At 47.4% G+C, this 22,585-nt stretch overlaps 1 protein-coding gene across 7 annotated transcripts in view; it reads right to left on the minus strand.

Annotated features, from left to right (window-relative positions):
- The window catches only part of ULK3 (unc-51 like kinase 3), a 221,721-nt gene that overhangs the window by 104,193 nt on the left and 94,943 nt on the right, over positions 1-22,585 (minus strand). For all 7 annotated transcript variants that reach the window (XR_014978779.1, XR_014978778.1, XM_085643806.1 and 4 more), the window contains exons 9-10: positions 6,805-6,845; positions 4,210-4,312 (exon numbers count right to left, since the gene is read on the minus strand). Coding sequence is in view for 5 of the 7 variants with exons in the window: in XM_085643806.1 (XP_085499932.1) it covers positions 4,210-4,312; positions 6,805-6,845 (144 nt within the window). In the remaining 2 variants the exon portion in view is untranslated. The remainder of the gene's footprint in view (positions 1-4,209; positions 4,313-6,804; positions 6,846-22,585) is intronic.

Consider the following 22,585-nt stretch of genomic DNA (forward strand, 5'->3'; position numbering starts at 1 on the left):
CCAGCCAGATAATATACAAAGGAGACAAATAAATGTGGCAAGTCACACAGAGGTTGTTAGAATATCCAGGTCACATGTGCCTAAAAATAACATTCACTCTCCTTATTATCAATAATTAACAGTGCAAGGCAGATTTTAGAATTTGATTGTGAATCATCCATGACCAGCAGAGCGTCAACCTACAGATGTGAACTACTTGTAGGCAGTTAGAGTAAGATGCTCTCTGTTGTCCACACAGAAATAATGCAAGGAGCAACCACAGGCATGCACAGGCAAAACGAACCCATGCTAGATGCTGTTTAGAATCTATCTTAACCACTTCGCCGCGGCGCGAATTCCGCCGCGGCGCTGGGGGGTTTTGCGGTGAGCGCGGCGCCGCCATGCTCATGACGGAACCACGCCGTCATGAGTCACGGGCGAGCTGTGCTCATGACGGAGTGGTTCCGTCACGGCGCCGCCCACTTACGTTGGACGCCCGCACAGGCGGGGAAAACGCCCCGCGTGGGCGGAGCGGCAGCCAACGGCCGCGGCATGACGGAACCACTCCGTCATGAGCACAGCGCGACCGTGGCTCATGACGGAGTGGTTCCGTCATGAGCAGGGAAGGGGTAAAGCCAGAGAGGGCTGTCACTAGGCATGCACGTGATACAGGCAGTTGAGACAGCTCTATAGAGCCTATGAAGAGGTGAGGGGGGCAGGCTGTGGTTGGCCATTATAATTGTTCTCAACAATACACCCATGAATGACAATAGCAAACCCCAGGCACACACAGGATACAGACAGAGATGGTAAGAGTCCACCATGTAGAGAGAACTAGTGAATCATATTTTGTATCGGATAAGTGGAAGGAGAGTAATTGGTAGACTTGGTGAAACAAAGGAGCGAGGGATTTAGAGGTGGGTTGGGATGAGAGGAAAGTCAAGAAGCGATGGTTCTGGAGGAACATTTATGCCAATCTTGCTTTATGGCCCCCCCCCATAAGGAGTGTCACAATACAGTTTTAAGTTCAGTAACTGGTTCTTTGAGAACCCTTATTGGGAGAAACTGGAACAAGTACAGGACTCTTGGTAGGACATTCACTGCTAACTGTACTGATTCTAGCTAGCTAACTTTTATCTGCCGTGCTAATCCATTTTGTACGCTGTCTGCTTGAAGTCAAGAGATCTGTGAAAAAAATAGTGCCACTCCACTGTGCTTTCTCTCAGTGGAGGAACGGAACGCAATGGGGTAGGAATTGTGCCTTATCCAGTGTTCTTCTTGTTTCTTCATGTGTGTTTCCTGCAGGGCCACAATGTCGAACCTCCTTTCCCACACATATTGCCAAACTTTAGTTCTTTTATTTGGTGAGTTGAACCCTTTGGTATTCGGTGTCACTATCCTGTGCTTCTAGTGCATAAAGAGAGGGTGGTGTGCACAGACGAAGAGGAATCTTAGGCATCATGTTGTATTCACAGAACACGTGTTGACTTTGCCCGGTCTACTGTCAGGCTATGTTGCCTACAGCGTTTTCTAGTACCTTCCCCCCTTTGAATTCCTAAACCACAATTTTATAGAAACCTTGTTGAATATTTAAAATGTTAACAAAAGATTGATTTTACTATGAGCCAGTGTGTTAGGTGGCGCCTCTGCAATCTGAGACCTGTCACTGTGAGCCAAAATGGTTTGGGCCCCATACTGCACCTTACAGGACGTTGCTCCAGATGCCTCCCAGAGCCCATTTGTTTTCATGAGAACATGGATTTACAATCATTTGTGATGACTATATAGCACTGACACTCACAGTACATCGAAACTATCAGGGTATGTCAACTCCATGTACTCTGCCTCCTTATTTCCCTGTCCACTCCATCTCTCTCCTTCTGACCATCCATTACTGGGCCAAGGGAAACTAATAGAGCGAAAGAGGAGAAACAAAGCCCCAGACGAAGAGGTAACTAGTCTGAAATACAACAAGAAAAATGCTGCAGGCATGTGAGGAGCATTAAATTACTTACCAGTTGTTTTTCAGGTCTCTTTTGGTCGGTGCTGTTCTGTTTCTTATACATTTTTCCCTTTTCATGTTCAATTATGAGTCTCTAATGGTAAACTCACCAACCTCCAACTCCTCCTCTGGTTCCCAAAGTAGATTATTAAGTAATTGGGCTGCTTGGGATCTAGAATACATACAGAAAAATGCATGTGGGCAGGCACTAAGTGGACACTGCTGAGAGCTGATCTTCCCTTGTTGACAACCTACCTCACCGACCATCACTCCTGTCCACGTCCTTCACTTCTACTCCAGCACCCTCAAAAAAACACAAGCCTCCTTTGGGAGTACAGCTATTCTCTGGGTGCACCCTGCCAGTTCCCCCTCAGGGCAGAAGACTGCCACCAAGAGGTTCCCAAAACACAGCCCTTCGGCTCAGGTGCCACCATTTCTTCTGGTTTCGCATTCTGCAAGGCAGCAGCGCGCTACTCTATATCCGAACTTTGTGTGTGGCCAGACCAGAATTTGAACATTCAGGGCAGCTCCCATATCCCTGCTTCTCACTCCTGTCTTAATTTCCTACTGAGGGGTCTGTTTTCTCAGAAGTGAAGGACTTTCTGTAGGCCACGGCTCAGCAGCCAAGAAACACATCTACACTGTAATCTTCTACGGTCATGCCCTCTGGCCCAGCGTTTTTCACCTTTACATGTCTATCAGCCCTCCCAATTAAATTGCCATATTTTAAGCCCTAGCTTTCTCCTCCAATTGTAGAGTGGGTGTGCATTGAAAGGTGTATGGTATTTTACTTGTGTTTTGTTTGGTTCGTGGTATGAATGGTGCCACAGGAACAGCATGGAGAGGGCCAGCAGGGAATTTAGTTTCTCCTGCCAGTTGCCTTTGTCTATTCTGTGGCTGTGACTGATGTGATCCTGCCAACCTAGCCCTGGTGACTGTGCAGGCTGGGTACCTTTACCAGATTCCCTGATCAGTCTCTCTTTCTAATCATCACAGGCATCTAAGCCCACCCTCTTTGAAGAGCCAACCCAACAACTAGCACTGACCACGTTGGGTGTGTCCAAGACACATACTGTGGGCATTTGGTGACCATCCTCTCTTCTACTAAAGTGGAAGCCCCGGAAAGGTAAGCCACAAAACTGCCTCTATCCTGGCTGACCTCGAATGGTGAAGGACCACTAGTGTCAACCAAGATCGTGACCAATACGGACATCCTTGGACGAGTAATTTGTATTGTTCTGGGCATTAAAGAAACTACCTGCACTAATGCAGAGGGATGTTTACATAACTTGTTTTTTTTTCATCTTAAGGATTTGGACTAAATCATATGAATGGAAGGAGTTTGCTGCTCTGAGCTGAAGAGTGGGCTGTAATGCATGGTTGGAGAACAGCAGTTGATGCCCTAACCAGGAAGAACAGAGAAAGGTGCAACTAACTGAGAACACATGGAGGACACCTCAAAAAGAGTGAGCTGGCTGCCCAACAGCCAGAACCCACCAAGGGCATTAGAAGGTCCTGCAGGAAGAACTGCACACTGAGAATCTGGTTAGCTTGCATGCATCAGTAGGACTTTGTGAGCAAGTGAGCGACTATTTTTAGGCCACTACACAGGGAACCAGGGGGCTCCTCCCTATAACCCTTGGCTTTGGGATTGGATAACATTGTCTATATACGATCGCTTTCAGTCCAAAACCACGGACCATGCCTTCCCAGCACTTCCAGTTCTGGAGATAATGCCCCAAAAAGCAAATCGTGAACTGGTGGGTTCAGTGGGTTCCCATAAAAAGTGTTCCCTTGAGCTACAGCGGGAACATCTCATGAGTATAGAGTGACAGGAAGTTAACATGTCAGTACTGCTGATACACGCGCTCAAATGTATTATTCCTCCTACTATGCAGAGCAGATTCAGAATTGGAGGCTACACCACGAGATGTTTGCTGTGTGCTCACTGAAATCTCACATTGAATCAGGATTAGTGAAGGTGAACCAGGCATAGGGAGGAAGCAACTATGTGCTAATTACCAAAAAAAAGACAAGGGTTACACAAGCATATAGAATGAACACCAGGCACTCGAAATAACTTGCAATCTCACATATGGTAGACCCGCTCAGTGGTACACACAGCAGCAGCAATCGACAGTTACACCTTCCTTTTCCCGCCCTCTTCCCCATGACTGGTATTTTCAGTTCCAAAGACACCTATGATTCTCTCGCCTCATTTGTCTCACCTTTCAGAATGTCCCGGGCACTGTGCCCCTGCTGCAGGAGGGCTCTGTTGTTGGATGACACCAGCGCCTTTAGCTCCTCTGCCCTGGAGATATACTGATTCACCTGTACGAAGAGAGTGGAGGGACAGCTGTCATACACTGGCCTCTCCCTCAGTCACAGGGCCTCATTTAAAGCGCAGTGGAGCAGACGCGATGCCATAAAGCGGTGGTGCTCCTAACCCACCAAAGGTGCAGTTCACCCACTCGGTTTAGGGTCTGGGGAGGTGCCCAGATTACACACGAGGGGCCTTCATGGATCCACCAGTGTAAATCTTTAAACTGGTGGCCAGTCTGCCAAGGGGCCAACAGGTCATATTGACAGTCGACCCTCCTCCCCCATCTCTTTCCAGAAGCAGGACAACAGTCAATCATTTTCTCCCGGTTCTGCCATGCAGCGTTAAGAGGAAACCAAACCCCAGATTTAGGAGTCGGTTTTCCCTGAACCACAAAAGTGTTCCACAAATGAGCTTTAACAGGACGCGTTCTTGGCAACCCTTCAATGTGGTAAAGGGATCTGCCATGGCTCCCTTGCAGCACAGAGATCCCCGACAGATAGGCAAGGATGGTCTCCTGCCCTGGTTTAAATAAGGCGCTTAGTCTCTACACTTCTCTCATGACATGCATCATTACCCTTGCTTTTCCTATGAATCCATCACTAACCTTCTATCATTTCTCCTACATACAGCTATATCTGCTTTCAACATATCTGTTCTGACCTGTTTCGATCTCTTGCCTCCACAGCTGTCTTCCACTACTTTTTCCTCTCTTATTTCCTCTTTTAACAATTTCAATAAGCCTGTGACCACTAAGGGAAATTCTGGTTTGCCACAGTATCTGCTACATTGCTTACATCTTCCGACTGTGGCCACATGTCCACTGATGAGGCTGGGATGTTTGCACTCGGTTGCCTGCTCTGCATTCCTTCATATTGAACAAGCACTGGTAAAGCCACTAGGTCATGTATTTGTGACCTATTGGTTCTGAAAATGCCTTTTGTAATGCTGTGCAGAACTGGCAATATTGTGTGCCAGTTGGACAAAAGGAAAAAGAGAAAGAAAAGGTGCAATGATGCATCTGTAACATTTTGTAGGTGTACGCATGCATGACGAGTGCATGTGTGATGATGTGCACACATGCCTAATCACTGCTTAATTTGTAAAACATGAAGTGCCTGGGCTAAAAGCAAAGCAGCAACTACCATATTTAACTTTCTAGCGCTCTGCAGCCATATAAGACCCAAATAAAGACCTACATCCATTGCATAGTTGGTAAAACATGAAGTTCGTGGGCAAAAAGCTAAACTTTAACCTAAAACACATACAATGTTTTACTTTCCAGCATTCGCTAGCTATATAGGTCCCAAATAAAGGCCTTAACGTAGGTCTTTATTTGGGACTTATGTGGCTGCAGGGTGCTAGAAAGTTAAACGTGGAAGTTGCTTCTTTGCTTTTAGCCCCGACATTTCATATTTTACAAATGAAGCACTATGCGTAACGTAGAGGCACGCTTCATTACACATGCATGTGCCTACAAAATGCGGCGAGTGACTTTTTATATAGTCGATTTGAAATGGATTGATACATTTAAAAACATTAATAGTAGTGTTGCAACACGCTTTCTTTTATGAGAGGGCTCGCCATGAATTTGCTGTCTAATCTACCCCCCTCCCCCAAAAATGAATTACAAAAATATATTTAAAATAAAAGATTGCAGGGGTGGGGTGCCATGCGAGAGCTGTCTGGTAAAAACAGACAAAACAATGTAATGGGACTTTGCCACAGGGCTCCTGGTGAATAAGAAGAGAATTAATTTTAAGATCCTGTGAATAGTGCAAAGAACCATAGAGAGAAACGCCGAAGACTTCCGACGCCATAGAGGTCTATTTTATTTGGGGGGTTTGTAAAGGGCCGCTACCCACCCCCAGCGTCAGTGTTCACATCAAGACTCTTGCCCAACAGACTGTTCAGCACAGTAAGGCGAGCCAACTGTTCCAAAGTTTAGGAAACTCAGGAATGATGAGCAAGCATTACAGCGAAGGCAGCCCAGGCGTGGAGCGCACTTCCGCTACACTGAGGATCATTCTATCTTTACAAGAAGTAGAAGAGCTCCCCCTTCCGGCAGACTCTGCTCAGTGCGAGGTCAGCAACCCACACACTGTTCAGTAAAGCCGCTGTTCTTACTCACAGCTTCCTTGCACTGAGAGGTCCTATGCGTCATAATTCAATTATGAGAACATAAACCTGCCTATTGTGAATAATGGACAAAGGAGGTACATTCCTTGCTTACGTGAATGCAAAACTGGAGCTGTGAAATCAGAGGATGTAAAGTTGGCCACCTCCTGTCAAGACATTATAATAACCCTAAGCATACTGTCACAAAGCGCAAACATGCCTTTATTCATCTCTTGCCACTTTCGTCTCCTTACTGTAACCTCTTACTGACACCCTCGCTCCTTTACCGCCTCATTTTCTGTCTCCTATTCAGTTTTATATGCTCAACCCCTGCCTTCCTCCCTGGATTCCCCGTCCCCTGAGCAGTGCTTCCGCCTTAACTCACCTTTTTACGGATGGCCTCTTTCCGTCGGGCATCAGTTTCATCTAAAATAGAAAACAAGAAATATATCTTTAGAACCAGTAGCATAAGTTTTAGTTCCTCACCTAATGAAAATAAAACACGCTTACAGTAACGCCTGTCTAGTGACTTGACTGCTTTTCCACAATTTACGGTAACACTGCCATCTAGTGGATAGTAAGGGGAACGACCAAGGTTACAGATTTCGTGAAAGAAGCACGCTTGGCCCTGAGAGGAAGCAAGATCGACAACGAGGATTATTAAAGATACACTTACATGTGAGTAACTCTACTCACTGATTTATTTTCTCTTACGCTTGGTATTAAATGTACTACTTTTGGGTATTCACCATTTACAAGCGTACATTTACAATAAAATGTAGACGTATAGGTATCCCACCCCCCCCCCCTCCTCCTCAGGGCATGGAGCTTAATTTAGGAGCGTAAAGTTACTACTTATTACTTTTTAGGTGTAGGTGGAGATTTCCCAATGGTAAGGTACAGGGAATATTGAAAAGTTAATCGAATTTGAAAAAAAACTACAATATTTCTCTGTTAACTATTAATGGAATGTAAACTATTAATGGAAATTAATTTATTTTAAATGTAGTTCAAAATAACTATTATATATCACCTTAAATTAAAATTGCTGCTTTTAAGCTTTATTTTAAAAACACCTAAGGTAGAATTATATATTTATTTTGTAGTACAAAATATTAAAAGTTGTGTATAGAATTAATTTAAATATTTTTAAAGATGAAAGGCATTAATTTCTACATTAAGTACGATTATTAAAAGACTTTATTTAGATATAATTATTTTAGTATTTAACTACATTTATACATATTTTTAATGAGTCTAAATAAATGAATTAATTTTAACATTATTTCATGTGCAGTGTTATTTTAAGTCCCTGTCCATTATTTTCTATTGGGGTGATGCAGTACCACTGGTTAGCCATGTGAGGTCCTGGACTTACTCCTGGTCTGTCAGGAGCTGGAAAATATTTACTCCTTCATTGGGCCGTTTTGGATTTAGGGTCTTATGTACAAAAATGAGGAATAGCAATTTCCAAAATGCTATTCTTAGCAAACCACAATGTTGGAAATCATAAATCCTAATGTACTAAATTATATATTTTAAAACAGTAATTCCTAGTGGGGTCGCAAATCGACCTACCTCACAAATATTAATGAGGAAGGTCTCAGGTTGTGACCCACCAGGAATCACGGGGATGGTGCCAGCTATGGTCAGCAGACCACCATGTCTGTGATCGCTTTTTAATAAAGCAAACATTTTTAGGTCTCGCCTGGCGAAAGCAGCGCATGCGCCGCCCTCGTCAGAGAGGACCTTTTGGAATCAATTCTCCGCCATGGGCTCATGCACGCGCCTGCATGGACAAAGATGGCTGCTTTCGCCATCCGTCCATAGCAGACCGCATGCGCGGGTCCGTGGGACAGTGGGCAGTCCGCCGTCATCTTGTTTTTTGAGGGTCTGCAATCCCAAACGCAGTGCACATCTGCAAGTGATTTACCGTAACGCAGTGCATATCTGGAAGTGACTTACCATCCAAGCTGTTTTTCTTTCATTTGCCCGTTTAACATTTCGCTTTATTTGGATAACTCCGCTTTGCAGCGGTATCATGCAATTTAATGAAAATATGGAATGAGGTCAGTAGGGGGGCGCGCACGCCCTTTCATAAATGTGATCTTTCTAGTCAGTGGTTTGCGTTACCTTCAGCATAGCCAGCATAAAATCGGCTGAATGAAGAAGACTGATTCAGGGTAAGAGCATGTTAATAATTTCATTCCTAGAAGGGTCACACGGACAGCTGCTTATGCATGATACACAGATTAAACAACAACATTATGGCAGATGGTACAAAAAGCAATGCAAAAAAACAGAATTCAGATTTGTGTCATCAATGAAGAATTGCTAGTCACACATTGCTCTGATTTATTTATTTTTCAAAACACGGAAGTGAGAAATACCACAAAGCACTTTCTTCCGCATATACGGAATTTCGCCAATTTGTGAGGTTTCATGGTGGTTTGCAGTGGGTTACTGTTTATTTGTAGGGGGTGGGGGGGGGGGAGAACCCCATGAGTAAAAGTGTGAAATTTGGCAAAATCTGCCCTGTTGAGCACAATATGAAAAACTGGAGCAATTGGCTCAGCTCACAATATTTATCCTTGGGTCGAATTTGGCATGTTTTGCTGACACTATTTTTATTCACTCACTCACAATCATATTTCCTAAGGATGTTGTATGGCTACTCTCTCTTCCACTTATCAAGAGCAGGAGCTTTGGTCTCTTTCATATCAGGAGCATCCTCAGAAAGGGGACACAGCCAGGTTCACTCTGTATTAAGCTTGAGTAAATACTCCCAAAACTCAAGATCATTCTTACCACAAAACTGGCATCATTCCACAAGGCCAATGGGAAGCCCGGCTGGGGCAGAGTTCCTTGCAGGTCAGTCTCATAAGCAGCCATGTTTTGGGAATTGTTCAGATTTCCCCGGCGGTTGTAGGGCCTCCCTCCTGTCAGTGGATCTGAGCATTCCCCAGATTCCCTCTCGGGATATCTCCCATTCCAGGGTAGGCTGAGTCACTCGGTGGGTGTGAGCTTGGCACTGCGGAGGGGTTCCCTATCTGCTGGGCTGAATATTGCTCAAGCTTTGCTCGGTGGCTAAGGCCTGTCCATTCAGGGCTCTGAACATTGCTGAGTTTGCCCTGGTGGTTTCCTCCTTGGCTCTGAATCACTCGTGGTAGAGCTGCCCCTTCCTGCCGCACCCTTTTGACTCACAACCAGCACTGACTCACAGCCTAAGCAGGGCAGCACAGCTCTATCAGGCCTGCATTACAGGGCGCTTCCAACTCCGCTACTCTCTCTAGCTGACTGTTTGCATTAGACGTAATAAAAAAAACAAGCATTGAAAATGCAATAGGTCTCGCCTTTGATTAAGTTAAAGCCATTTGCTTTGCTAATGGTATAATATAGCAAAGCAAATGGCTTTAGCGTAATAAAAGGCGAGACCTATTGCATTTTTAATGCTGGTTTTAAATGTGTCTTTTTCTCTTAAAGTAAAACGGGATGAGTTTCAAAAGAAAAATGAAACTTTTAGGTTTAATTTTTTAGGAGTAGGCAGGGGTCCATACGCCACTGCCTGCTCTTAAAAATTTCTTATAAATGTGCAAAGGGGAATCGGTCCCATGAATACCCCTTCCAATTTGTGAATGGCTACCAATACCTTTCAGTAGCCGACAAAATATTAATATTTTGCGACTGTAATTTGGTCGCAAATCATTAATACACACTACTGTGAATCGGTATTTGGAAGGGACACCTTAAACAAGCCACTTCAAAATACCGAATTGCAAACCCAAATTGTAACAAGTTACCTTAGCACAGTTTTGCTTTTGTACATTTAAAAATCTTGCAGTCGCAAACGGCCTGATTCTGCAAATCGGGACATTTGCGACCTCCAGAAAAGTTTTGTACACATGGCCCTTGGTAACTTCAGAAGTACGTTTTGTGAATAGCAATGGGCTTACTCTTTCATGGGTGGGTGAATATCCCACTCTACACCCTTCCCCAGCTCTCCCTTAAGCCCTCCATTTAGGAGAAAGTATTCCTGATTTTCATGGCACTCCCCCACGCCCTTCCCACATTTACTATTGAATCGCAGCTGCACGAGTGTGGAGATCTCTGCACAGGAAAGAAAAGAGAGGCGGAGGCCTCTGAATGTAGATTTGTGATTAGCGTTTTGCAGAACGTGAGTAATACTATTGTGCCACAACTAAACATACTACAAAATGCAGTTTGCGAATAGGACTCAATGTTTGCATTCCTCTTCTACCTCATCCAACAATTCCATAAGAACCAACACCGACTTGCGAGACATAATCCCAACTGGGCTGAAGCTGAGATACGTTGAGATTTCTTTAGTGCATTGAAATTTAAATGCAGAAGTAGTGGTACCCACTACCCAGAGTAGCTGTAGTTGCTACCGCGAGCTGCTGATACTCTGCTATTAGAAGTGTTGCACCATGGTTGGGAATTGCTAATACTCTCCCTTTAAAATGAAATAAGTGCAGGTACTCAGCATCTGACAGCACCTGCCCATTAAAAGTGCAGGGTTTATTTATTCTGGTGTTTAATATCGCAACATGCCTCACTGGCTACTTCAGAGGGGCAGTACATTCATAAATACGAGCATGATGGCAAGGCCCGGCTGTAGTGTACAGGGGGCTTTAGAAAATGACAGTGGTTTCTAATACAGGTCAGTAACACAGCGATGTCCTAACGTCCAGCACCACCATTACCAACACGTGGGGCTCTTTAGAAGCAGAAGATGCGAGCAGATACCACCAAGGCAACCAGTCAAACGTGCTGGAAAACTGCCCGAGCAGACGGAGGACCAGACCTAGAAGCGACGTGCAGGGATATCATAGCTTAAAAAACAGATCTTAATTCATTCTATTAACAAGCGAGCTCTATGAAATTGTAACAGGAGACATGCAACAAAAGACAAACCGCGCAGAGATGAGAAACGGGCAGAACGGTGGTTTGCACAGCACACTGCAATGGAAGACCGAGTTATGGGCTTTTTAATTTTTTCCCACGGGTACAAGTTTATTACATAGCAATAAGAGAAATACAAAGAACAGAACCAGCATTATTATATTCCAGTCCATTTTTTCATGTCTGTGTCATTACAGACAGAATCTAACCGTATGGAAATCAGTACTGGCATCAAGACAAACGAGCCAGTCCAGTCAGACCTGTTAGGCACATTCCCTCTGTGCGGCAACACACCAGCATCCGCTCCTTCGCTAAACCAGAGGAGCATCGCCCCACTGCTCTCTGAGCACTTCAAAAAGGAAACATAAAATAATAACACAATGTTATTTTATTTTTCCTACTGCAGTGGCTCAGTTGGTTTCATGCGGAGGGGGCTGGGCTTCGTGATGCCAGAGCACTGTAGGGGAGGCGTGGTAGGTACTCTCCAAGTGCAAATGATGGTTTGGCTAGTCATGCGCACTTTGCATGTTCTCCACCAGCTGTATTGTACAACCTGGGTGGGGAACGTGACCAGGGTCTCAGTCCCTGTCTGAGCGCCGAACCCAGGAGCTCAGACCAATCACAACGCTCCTCTCATAGTGGCAGCAGCATTTTGATTGACTTAGGGGAGCATGGGTGCACCCTGTTGCCGGGACTCCAGACAGGAAGAAGATGAAGAGGATGGAGGGGAGATGGATGCTGGCTGTACCTGGGTAAGTGCTTTTTTTGGGTCTATTTTTCATCTCCACCTTACCCGCTCCACCCCCTTCACCACGTCAGGTAGCAGCCGCTACTGGAACACACGCAACTCCGGACCTGTGCCAGCCTTGCTGAGGGTTCGCCAGAGGCTGAGGTTAATTCCATCCATCCATCCATTCATCCATACATCCATCCCTCCCTCCCTCATTGTGCTGTTTTATTCGTAGTAAAAGGGAACATATGATTCACAGCAGCTACCCTGGTTAAATAGTAAGCATCATTTAAATCGAACCGTGGTTTGTTTGAGAACGATAATCAACTATTTACGCCCCAACAACTAAAATATCCAAATTGCTCAATAGGTTTCTAATTTGTAAACCGTTTAAGCGCTAGGAGCCACTAGGCAACTCCCACTCAAGATAGATTGAGTAGTTGCACCCTGGTGAACCTGGCCAGGCTGTTGTAGCTGCTCCCTGGCGGACCTGTCAAGGCTGGTGTAGTTGCTGCCTTGTGTACCTGACCAGGCTCTTGTAGCTGCTCCATGCTGTACCTGGCAAGGCTGTTGTAGCTGCTCCATGGTGTACCTGACCATGCTGTTGTAGCGGCTCCCTGGTTACTTGGCCAGATTGTTGTACCTGCTCCCTGGTGTTCACTGGCCAAGTTGCTGTAGCTGCTGCCTTGTGTACCTGCCCAGGCTGGTGTAGCTCCTGCCTGGTGTACTTGGCCAGACTGGTGTAGTGGCTGTCTGGTGTACTTGGCCAGGCTGGTGTAGCTGCTGCCTGGTGTACCTGCCCAGGCTGGTGTAGCTGCTGCCTGGTGTACCTGCCCAGGCTGGTGTAGCTGTCACTTGATGAACATAGCCAGGCTGCTGTAGCTGCTCCCTTGCGGACCTGTCAAGGCTGGTGCACCTGGCCAAGTTGTTGTAGCTGCTGCTTGGTGAACATTGCCAGGCTGTTGTAGCTGCTCCCTGGTTTGCCTAGGCAGGTCGTTGTAGCTGCTGCCTGGTGTACATGGGCAGGTTGCTGGAGCTGTTGCCTGGTGCACATGGGCAATCATTTGTAGGTGTTTATGAGGGCAGCCTGTTGTAGCTGCTCCCTGGTGCACCTCAGCAGGCTCCGGTGGCTGCTCCATGATGTCCGTAGGCAGGCTGTTGCACCTGGTGCCTGGCGTACATGGGCATGCTGTCGGAGCGGTTGCCTGATGCAAATGGGCAAGCATTTGTAGCATGCTGCTCCTTGGTGTACCTTGGCAGGCTGCTGTGCTGCTTCCGGTTTAGGAGAGCAGGCTGCTATAGCTACCGCTGGTGTGCATGAGCAGGCTGTTGTACCTGCTCCCTGGTATATCTGGGCAGGTTGTTTTAGCTGCTCCCTGGTGTACCTGGGCAGGCTCCTGTAGTTGGCCCTCCTGCTGTCCGCCTGTGTATTTTAAGGAACATGTAGTTACCGAGGTAGCAAGAAGCAAGAAGAAACCCTGAAATCAGCTCAACGTACCTATTCCGAGCAGCGACTTTGTGATGTCTTTCCCTGTAAACATTATTCCATACGGTCAGTCAGGAACAGCTGTACACGTGAAGCTTTTTTTGAAGCTCCCTACCCAGATACACCACGGTGGTTTCACTCTCTGGATACAATGCCAAAGGCACAATTTTTATTATGCTAGGAGAGACAGAAGGAGGTTTTCTAGCCTCCCTGAAACCACAAAACCTGGCCATCTATGGGGCAAAAACGTACCCCAACATTTTATGACACCCCAAAGATTTTGAAACCCTGAACGTTTACCTCACAAGAGTATCCCATGCAAAAAAGGCATCCTCCCCAACTTCAGTTTAGCAGAGTATCAAAACAGTAACGGGGCCACTCAATAACCAAGTTCTAGCGGGGGCGTGGCTAGCAGCCAGCAAGATGGCCGCAACCTAAAGAGGCTCCAAGGACGAGAAGGCCCCCGTTACTAATCCGCACATTTATCCTGCCCTAGAACGGCGTCCCTGCAGAGCACAGCAATCTGAACTCTAGCGGCACAGATTGCAGCGTCCCACGGTCTTCTGCGACGTGCAGCCCCGGAGGAATCGGCATGGGAGACCTGGCAGCCTAGTGACCGCATAGGCGCCGGGACCTCAAGTGCATCGGCCCTCCCATGTTGCTGAAGTGGGTGACGGCGCCCGCGCCACAGCCACTTCATCGGCGACTGCAAACGGAACACCGCTGACCCGACCGGAGCACCAGGGGGTCGCGGAGTGAGTCGTGGAGCCTGGGGGCTCGCTCCGGCCAGGGCCGAGGCCCATCGAAGAGAATGACAGCACCGCCGTGTCGGCGCAAAGACTTGAACTAAACACGGCGGACCAGCGGAAAAACCGCGTGACGCCAGGATCCTCACCATCCTCAGAGGCCATATCTACAGGCCCTGGTCGCCCCAGGCAGGCCTGGAGCAGCTGGTTGCACGGTGTAGGTGGCGCCAGCGATTTGAGGCAAGTGGCTGGGGCTTCATAGTACTATAGCAGCGCAACGGGAGTTCCGAGACGCCGGTCTCTCTCAGCCTGCTCCACCGGGTTGGCGCTAAGCACCGACCGGCACCATCCGCTGGCAAATTGCGGGCACGAGGACATACAGTAGTGTAAAGAATTAACACACTTCTTCCTCATTGCCAGACGCTGCAGGGGGTTGAGGGGCGAGAAACCCAAAAGGCCGCACGCTGCGCACGACAGCGCGGCAGGCGGCGGTGACTACCGCCCCTCCCCCCCTCCTCTCCCACAAGACCTGGAGGATCAACCGAATGGTGAGTAAGATGGCGGGACGAGGCCCACGAGGGGCACCGGCTGGAAAGCTGGAAAAATTTGCCTACACTAAAGACCAGGGCGAAAGGCAGCAGGCAACTCCCGCTCAGACAGAGACCCTACCACAGCAAGCCGCAGACTCGGTCACACTCACGGACATCATGACCGCCCTACAGCTAGTCCAGTCTTCGATAGGCACGATCTCCACTGATATCTCTCTGATCCGCGCTGACTTCTCCAAGCTTTCAGGGAGACTGACGGAAGTGGAGTCCACGACGACGGTGCTGACCACTGACACAGCACACTCCAACGGCAGGTACGCCAGCAGGAAATAGACAACAAACATATCCTCGCTAAGCTGGACGATCAGGAAGGCCGTTCAAGGCGTAACAATGTACGCATCATTGGAGTGCCAGAAACTGCAGGTGGTCCAGCCCTAGACCTTTGCGTCGAAGACCTGGTCAAAAATCAACTTTAACCGCGAGGTCTATCGAGCTTCTTCTCAGTTGAGAGGGCACACCGAGTACCTGGTGTGAGGCCCAGGCCTGGGTCCCCCCCACCAAGACCTATCCTGGCACACATCTTTAATATCCACGACCGAGACGTGATCCTGCAGGCGGCCAGAATCGTCCCGCCGATTCGTTTGGACAACCAAGTGATCACGATGTACCCGGATTACACAGCGGCAGTATCCAAGCAACGTCGAGGGTTTATGGATGTTAAAAAGGAACTAAGAGCCAGAGACCTCAAATACTCCATGCTCTTTCCGGCAAAACTAAGAGTGGAAGCAGAGGGGAAGGCTTGGTTTTTCCTAACGTCGGAGGAGGCCCGAGACCGGCTGGACGGATGGCGCCCAGCGGTGAAACCTGCAAAGATCAGAACCCAGCAACAGCAGTGACGTCAGGACTCGCAGAGATCCGGATCGGCAGAATCCAGTGACAAGGGGGAGTAAACAATCACGAAACAGCAGTTCGAGACTCTTTGTTGACTTGCGGAGTATATGGTCCCCCCCCAGCGGGGACCGCACTGACCTTTTCGCCAGTACACAACTCGCGTACGCAGTGCGCCTATGGACACCACCATGAATCTGTGGGAAGAATTGAGACTCTATGACGTCAAGTGAGGGGGCTGCAGCTGCTCTTGGACAATCTCTCACCCCCCACGCAAGTACTTGTTATGGGATCAAAGCACTCTGCTCAGTTGGGGAGGCGGGTAGTTTGGGATCCGCCGGGCAGGGAGGAGGGAGGGGGGAAGAAAGGGACAGTTCTTGGTTTCTGGTTTGTTATTTTCAATCGCTTTCTACAATGACACACACATCGATAGACTAGGGCATACATCTCATGCAATTCTCATCCCCAGTACCGCTATAACATAAATGGCACACACTAACCTGCGGACTGTCGCCGCGGATAGCCTCCCCCACAGCCCAACGGGCACTGCCCCCCCCCCCCCACCCCCAACGGTGCTCTCATGGAACGTGAATGGCCTGGGAGATAAGATCAAAAGAGGACTTGTCCGGCAATATATCAAGCGCAAAAGGTCCAGCAATAGTCCTGATGCAAGAGACCCACCTAACAGGTTCGCCCACTAAGGCCCTTGATAGATGGGGATATACCATGGCGGTCCACTCGGAATTCACCTCAGGCTCCCGAGGTGTGGAGATTCTACTTAATAGACGATTTCCGCTTATACTCACTGACTCCAAGACGGACGACCAAGGGTGCTTTGCGGGACTAACATGCCAATGGGAAGGGAGGCCATATAACCTGGTCTTGGTGTATGTACCGCCAGCGTTACACGAAACAGCCCTCCCAGCCCTCGGTACATTTCTATTATCCTTACCGGCGGTCGACGCTATTATAGGGGGAGATTTCAATGCGGTGATTGAGGTCTCCCTTGACAAACATCCCCCTAGAGACTCCCATCATGCTCATGTCAGGTTGACGGAATTTACAGAGGCCATTGGTTTAATAGACGTGTGGAGAACTACCCACCCAAATAAGGAATACACATTTCACTCTGGCGTACACAGTAGCCTCTCCAGGATTGATTACATATTTATGCTCACGGCGGGGCTGGATCACGTAGCAGAGATCCAACACCTACCCTGCGGAATATCGGACCACTCACCACTATACATGGTGCTCTCCTCTCCTCATATTCTGCGACGGAGAGTGTTCCCCATACACCCGGGTTACCTCCAAAACTCCACCATAGGCAAGGGACTCCGTGCAACCACAAAACATTATTTTGCCGAAAATGCGCAATCCGTGTCCTCCCCCATAACACTCTGGGAAGCCTATAAAACAGTACTGCGCGGACAGGCGATTTCATTGATAGCCGGGCACAAGAAAACACAGCAAATGGAAGATCTTGAGAGGGAGGTGGCAGACGCAGAGGCAACTCATGCACTCGACTTGACAACTGACTCCCTACATGCGCTGAATCTCCCACAGCAGGAATTTAAAATATTTGCATGGGAGGTGGCGAAGGCAAAACTCACGGCCACAAGACATACTACATATGAAGCAGGGGACAAGGCAGGTAAGCTACTGGCCTGGCTAGCCAAAAAGGATCGAGCCAGTAGGTGGATAGCTCAGCTCCGTAGGGAGAATGGAGAGATAACTAGGGACCCGCAGCAAATAGTGGACTCACTCGCCTCTTATTATAGGGAGGTATACACACCGACAGCCACTAACACACTAGAAGATAACCTCGCGTTCCTAAAAGATTTTCACATGCCCTCTTTGCCAGACGATGCGATTTCGGCGCTTGAAGCTGAGCTAACTGAGGACGAACTAGCATCTGCCATCGCGACGCTCCAACCTGGGAAAGCATTGGGACCGAATGGCGTGCCGGTCGAACTCTATAAAAAAATGGCAACACACCTTACGCCACATCTCTTCAATATGTACCACGCCAGTCTAGAAAAGGGCGAGCTCCCAGAGGACCAGCGCACAGCGACAATAGTCGCAATTCACAAGACTGGGAAACCACCGCAAGAATGTGCCTCCTACAGGCCAATCTCCCTTATTAATGCGGAGGCAAAAATCCTGGCCAAGGCGCTGGCGCTTCGCCTCCAGCCATACCTCACTACCTTGATCCATCCTAATCAGTCGGGCTTTATGCCCCACCGTAACACGGCCCTGAATCTTCATAGACTTCAGGGAGTCATAGCTCGCAGTCCCACAATCGCGGAGGATGCGGTCATCCTCTCATTGGACGCCCGCATGGCATTTGACATGGTAGAATGGCCATTCCTTTTTCCAGTGCTCCGGCACATGGGATTTGGCCCAAAGTTCTGCGCCTGGACATAGCTTCTCTACACCAAACCCATGGCACATGTCGTGGCCAATGGTCGCACTTCAGAGAACTTCCCTCTGGGCAAAGGAACGAGACTGGGATGCCCACACTCCCGTCTCCTGTTCGCTATAGTACTCGAACTGCTGGCGGCGTGGATCCGCCAAGACCCTGTCATCAGGGGACTCAAGTGGGCGATGGAATGGGAGGACCGCATATCACTGTATGTGGATGACATCTTACTCTATATGGCGTCTCCCACCAGATCGCTGAACTGTCTCCTGGACATCTGTGCAGCATATGGCAGAGCCTCGGGCTACACCATTAACTGGTCGAAATCATTGCTTTTCCTCCTCCAAGGCCCCTCTCCTAAACTGCCGCGGAATTGTGACATTCAGATAGCGGAAAGAGCTTTTAAGTACCTCAGCATATATATAACCTCCCAGGAGTCACACTTCATTGAAGAAAAATGATGACATTGCCCAGATTTCTGTACGTCCTACAAAATACCCCCTTCCACGTCTCCCCTTCCTTTTTCACTTTGATTAACGCCGAAGTAACCGAACTCCTCTGGGATGGCGGAATAGCTCGCATCGCCATGACCAAACTCGTTAGGGGATGGTACGATGGAGGGATTGCTCTCCCAAATATACATACTTATTACAGGGCATCGCAACTCACGGCAATAAACCAGTGGCTTCATGCACTGCAAGACGATGCCGCATTCCTTATGGATCGCCACCTCCTTGACGCAGAGGGAATAATGGGAGCCCTATATAACAACCCCAAGAAACAACATTACACAGGCCCCACGGCCCATACACTACAAGTTTGGCATGAGACAGAGGGTGATGGGGTGGGAGGGGATTCTTACACAGGCGACACCACTGTGGGACACTCGGGAGGCTGAGAAACACCAAGGGATTCCAACAATGGGACCTAATCGGGATCTCCAGGGTGGGAGACTTGTGGCAGAAGGGCGGGTCGTCCCTTTCACCCAACTACAGGACACATAAACTGGCACAAACCGAACGCTATAGATACGCCCAAATAAGACATGCCTTGCAGGCAGCGATCCCACCAGAGACACAACTACCCGAATCCTCCCCATTAGAGGACAGGCTTCTCACAGACCACCTCCAAACAAAAGCCATCTCCTTGACGCATCGAAAAATAATAAACACCCAATCTGATCCGACAGCAGTCCTTAAGGGGAAATGGGAGGCGGAGATCGGCGACCTAGACGAGGAGGATTGGCATATGGCCCTGATGTCCCCGAGGGAGGTGGCGATACCCTCCACCCTTAGATTACTCCAATTAATACTCCTACACCGAATCTACTATACAAGGACCCTGCTTCACAAGATAGGTAAGGCGCACACTCCACTTTGCCTCCGACAGTGCGGTGCTGAGGGTACTTTCTGGCACACACTTTGGGTCTGCCCGCGGGTCGCATCTTACTGGACCTCGGTGGTATGCACCATGTCCCAGGTCACAAACAGTCATCCCGCTCACTCCAAAATGTTGTCTACGTAATATCTGGGAGCCCAAAGACTTGAATCATGCAGACCGAGACTGGGTGACATTAGGAATGACACTGGCCAAACGCAATATAGCACATCGCTGAGGTTCGGAGCAACCCCCGACGTCACGGCAATGGTGTCGAGACATGGACCACACAATGGTGACAGAGAAATCTGTATACATACACAGAGGATGCCCTAAGAAATGGACACGGATTTGGGGAAAGTGGAATCACTATCGGGGTGACATCTGCGAACCTCCCCCACTCGCGTAGGTATCTGACGATAGCGACTGACCGATACGGAGGAGCGAGACAGGGCTTGCTACATTACATTACACCCAAGGGGCACCGGCGGGTAGCTGGAGGTACTGTCAAGTGTATGGTGGGTTGCCATATATATGTATGCCTTGATTATTGCTTGGATATGCCAATGAATACACGTTATTATACTGCAATTGTATTGATGTGTGCCAAATATTCAATAAAACTTTTTCACAAAAAAAATAAAAAAAATAACAGAGTTCGAGATCAGAGGAAACATTTTAAGGGTTTTATAACAGACATTTGAATATCAAGCGGTACAGAATAAATACCAAGAAAGGTTTAAATGCAAAGTTAATATAGAGAAGTCAAAAATCTGATATTATTCTAAGTCACAAACAAGCAGCAGAAGTGCATGACAGAAACTGCATGCATTTTATGGAAAATGGGGTTTTCACCAAAATGCGTGTAGTGTCGTGGCAACAGGACAGACGACACTGACTCGGAGTAGGTGATGTTGTGGGAGCTTTATTGTACATGTGTCTGCTTCCTTCTTTTCCTAGTCCCCAACTGCCTTTCCTAGCTCCTCCTTTTCCGCTTCCCATCCACCTCCCACCTTTCCTGTGCGCAGGTCCTAGTGTCCCTGCATGTATTTCTCCAACATTACAATGTGGCATAACTAAATCATGTTAATAAACACACTTCTAATTCTCAAATTAAACCTGTTTTAACAGAAAACATGTTAATTCATGATTTGCCTATTGGATCCAACATAAAATCATTAATACTCAAAATTATTTATGGCACACAAATATAGGCTTTAGAAACGCCTTAACACATCCAAGGTACTCCTCTTAAGATGAGTGATTCTTGTACTGTTGATGGTGCTTTGGGCCTCATGGGGGACTTTGGACGACATGAGGCAATCATGATAAGCATGGGCTGCTGGTCGGGAGTTCTCAACAGTGGGTGTTTAGTTTAAATAAAAAACCTTCAGCTGTATTGCAATTGAGAGAGTTGGTTAATCAAATGAGTTTCGAGGCCTGCTGGTCTAATAGATGTGTGCCTGGCCATGGTCCAATGGGTCATGAATATCTGACCCAAGTCAGGGACCGAGCTGTAGAACATACATTGTGATAAATCCACCTCACAACGACTGTTGAGACCTGGGTGACCTAGTGCACTCTCGTGCAGGGTGGTGTGCGTGGGCAGAGTAAAGGCATCTCAGGTCATGCCAAACATGAATCATGCTTCATAAATGGGTGCTAAACATTGTCAAAGGCATGAGACAAGGACATAGTTAAGATACTCTAGCTATGGGAAAACACAAGACGATGATTATTGTGATGTCATTAGGGTGGAAAATGGATGGACATTAAAAAAAAAAAAACACACGGGTAGGTGGGTTTTTAGAATATCTGAAATGTGTGACATCAACAGGACTGATTAAGGTAAGATTTAGCTTGACATCATGGACAAGACACAAATACTGCACATTTATTACAGCCACATTCTGATTACAAATAGTTTTTTTTGTTTTAAATTGTCAAGGAGAAGAGTTGAGCAAATGGAGAAGAAGCATCTACTGGGCCTTCTCGCTTTCTATCAATTGCCCAGTATACCTTAACTGTATTTTCTAACCCACGAATGTCTGCTTGGTGCAGAATGAACCTTTTTGTAAAATGCTTTAGTGCCTAACCATACTTTGTTCCGACAGATATGTTGTGCCATAGTTCTATCTAAAAAGAAATCTTAATAAAAATGTAAACAAAAAACGAAAAATCTACTTTTTCTATTCTGTTCTCACAACAAAACACTACACCAATCCACTCCTCCGTGGAGAATCAATAGTTTTTGCGAAATAACTATTTGAGATCTCGAACTCTCGCTTGGAGCACAATATAGCTGGCTCGCATGCCTTGGAATCCTCCAGGGCTCCCCAATGCGGACTACAACAATATTTGTGTTTGGGGTTTAGCTTCAAAAACTGGTGCCTACAGAAGAAACGAAGGGATGATTCAACCAAAGTTATATGGTCAGGAAGGTGTCTGATACCCATAAGAAGGAGAAGACATTTCAAGGTGTATTTTTCGATGAATGTCACTGTGGGCTTCCCTAACTCCATGAGGTGTAGTTGGGTGGGTCTTAGACTCAAAATGGCATGGGCAGACCAAAGCCAGGAACAAATGCCCCTAGAAGGTTGGTTTAGTAGTAGGGGGCTTAGACTAGAAATTGACAAAGGCTGATTGACATCCTTTACCTGTCTTTGTATAAAATCATTACCTGTAGCGCATTCCACAGAATCCAAATATGAAGTAAAAATGTTGTTGAAAATTTGTACAAAAAAAACAGTAATGTATCTGGGTTGTATGATAGAAGCACGCATTGGTTAAACCATACATGCCCCTACCACGCAGCCCAAACCACGAATGTGTCTTAACCATGCATTGATTTACCACGCATGCCTTTAGAACACACTTTCGTGGTATAGGCATGAATGGGAAAGAAGGATGTGTAGCTAAGATCGCCACTACTCTTACCCCACCACTATCCCCCCTGACTGTCACTCACCCCCAAAACCCTACCCCTTTACTATCACTACCCCGACTCCCCCTCCCTCCGTGCTGACTCTATCCATTCCCTCCCGCC

The sequence above is a fragment of the Triturus cristatus genome, chromosome 3_1 (assembly GCF_964204655.1).
Source record: "Triturus cristatus chromosome 3_1, aTriCri1.1, whole genome shotgun sequence".
Lineage (NCBI taxonomy): Eukaryota > Metazoa > Chordata > Amphibia > Caudata > Salamandridae > Triturus > Triturus cristatus.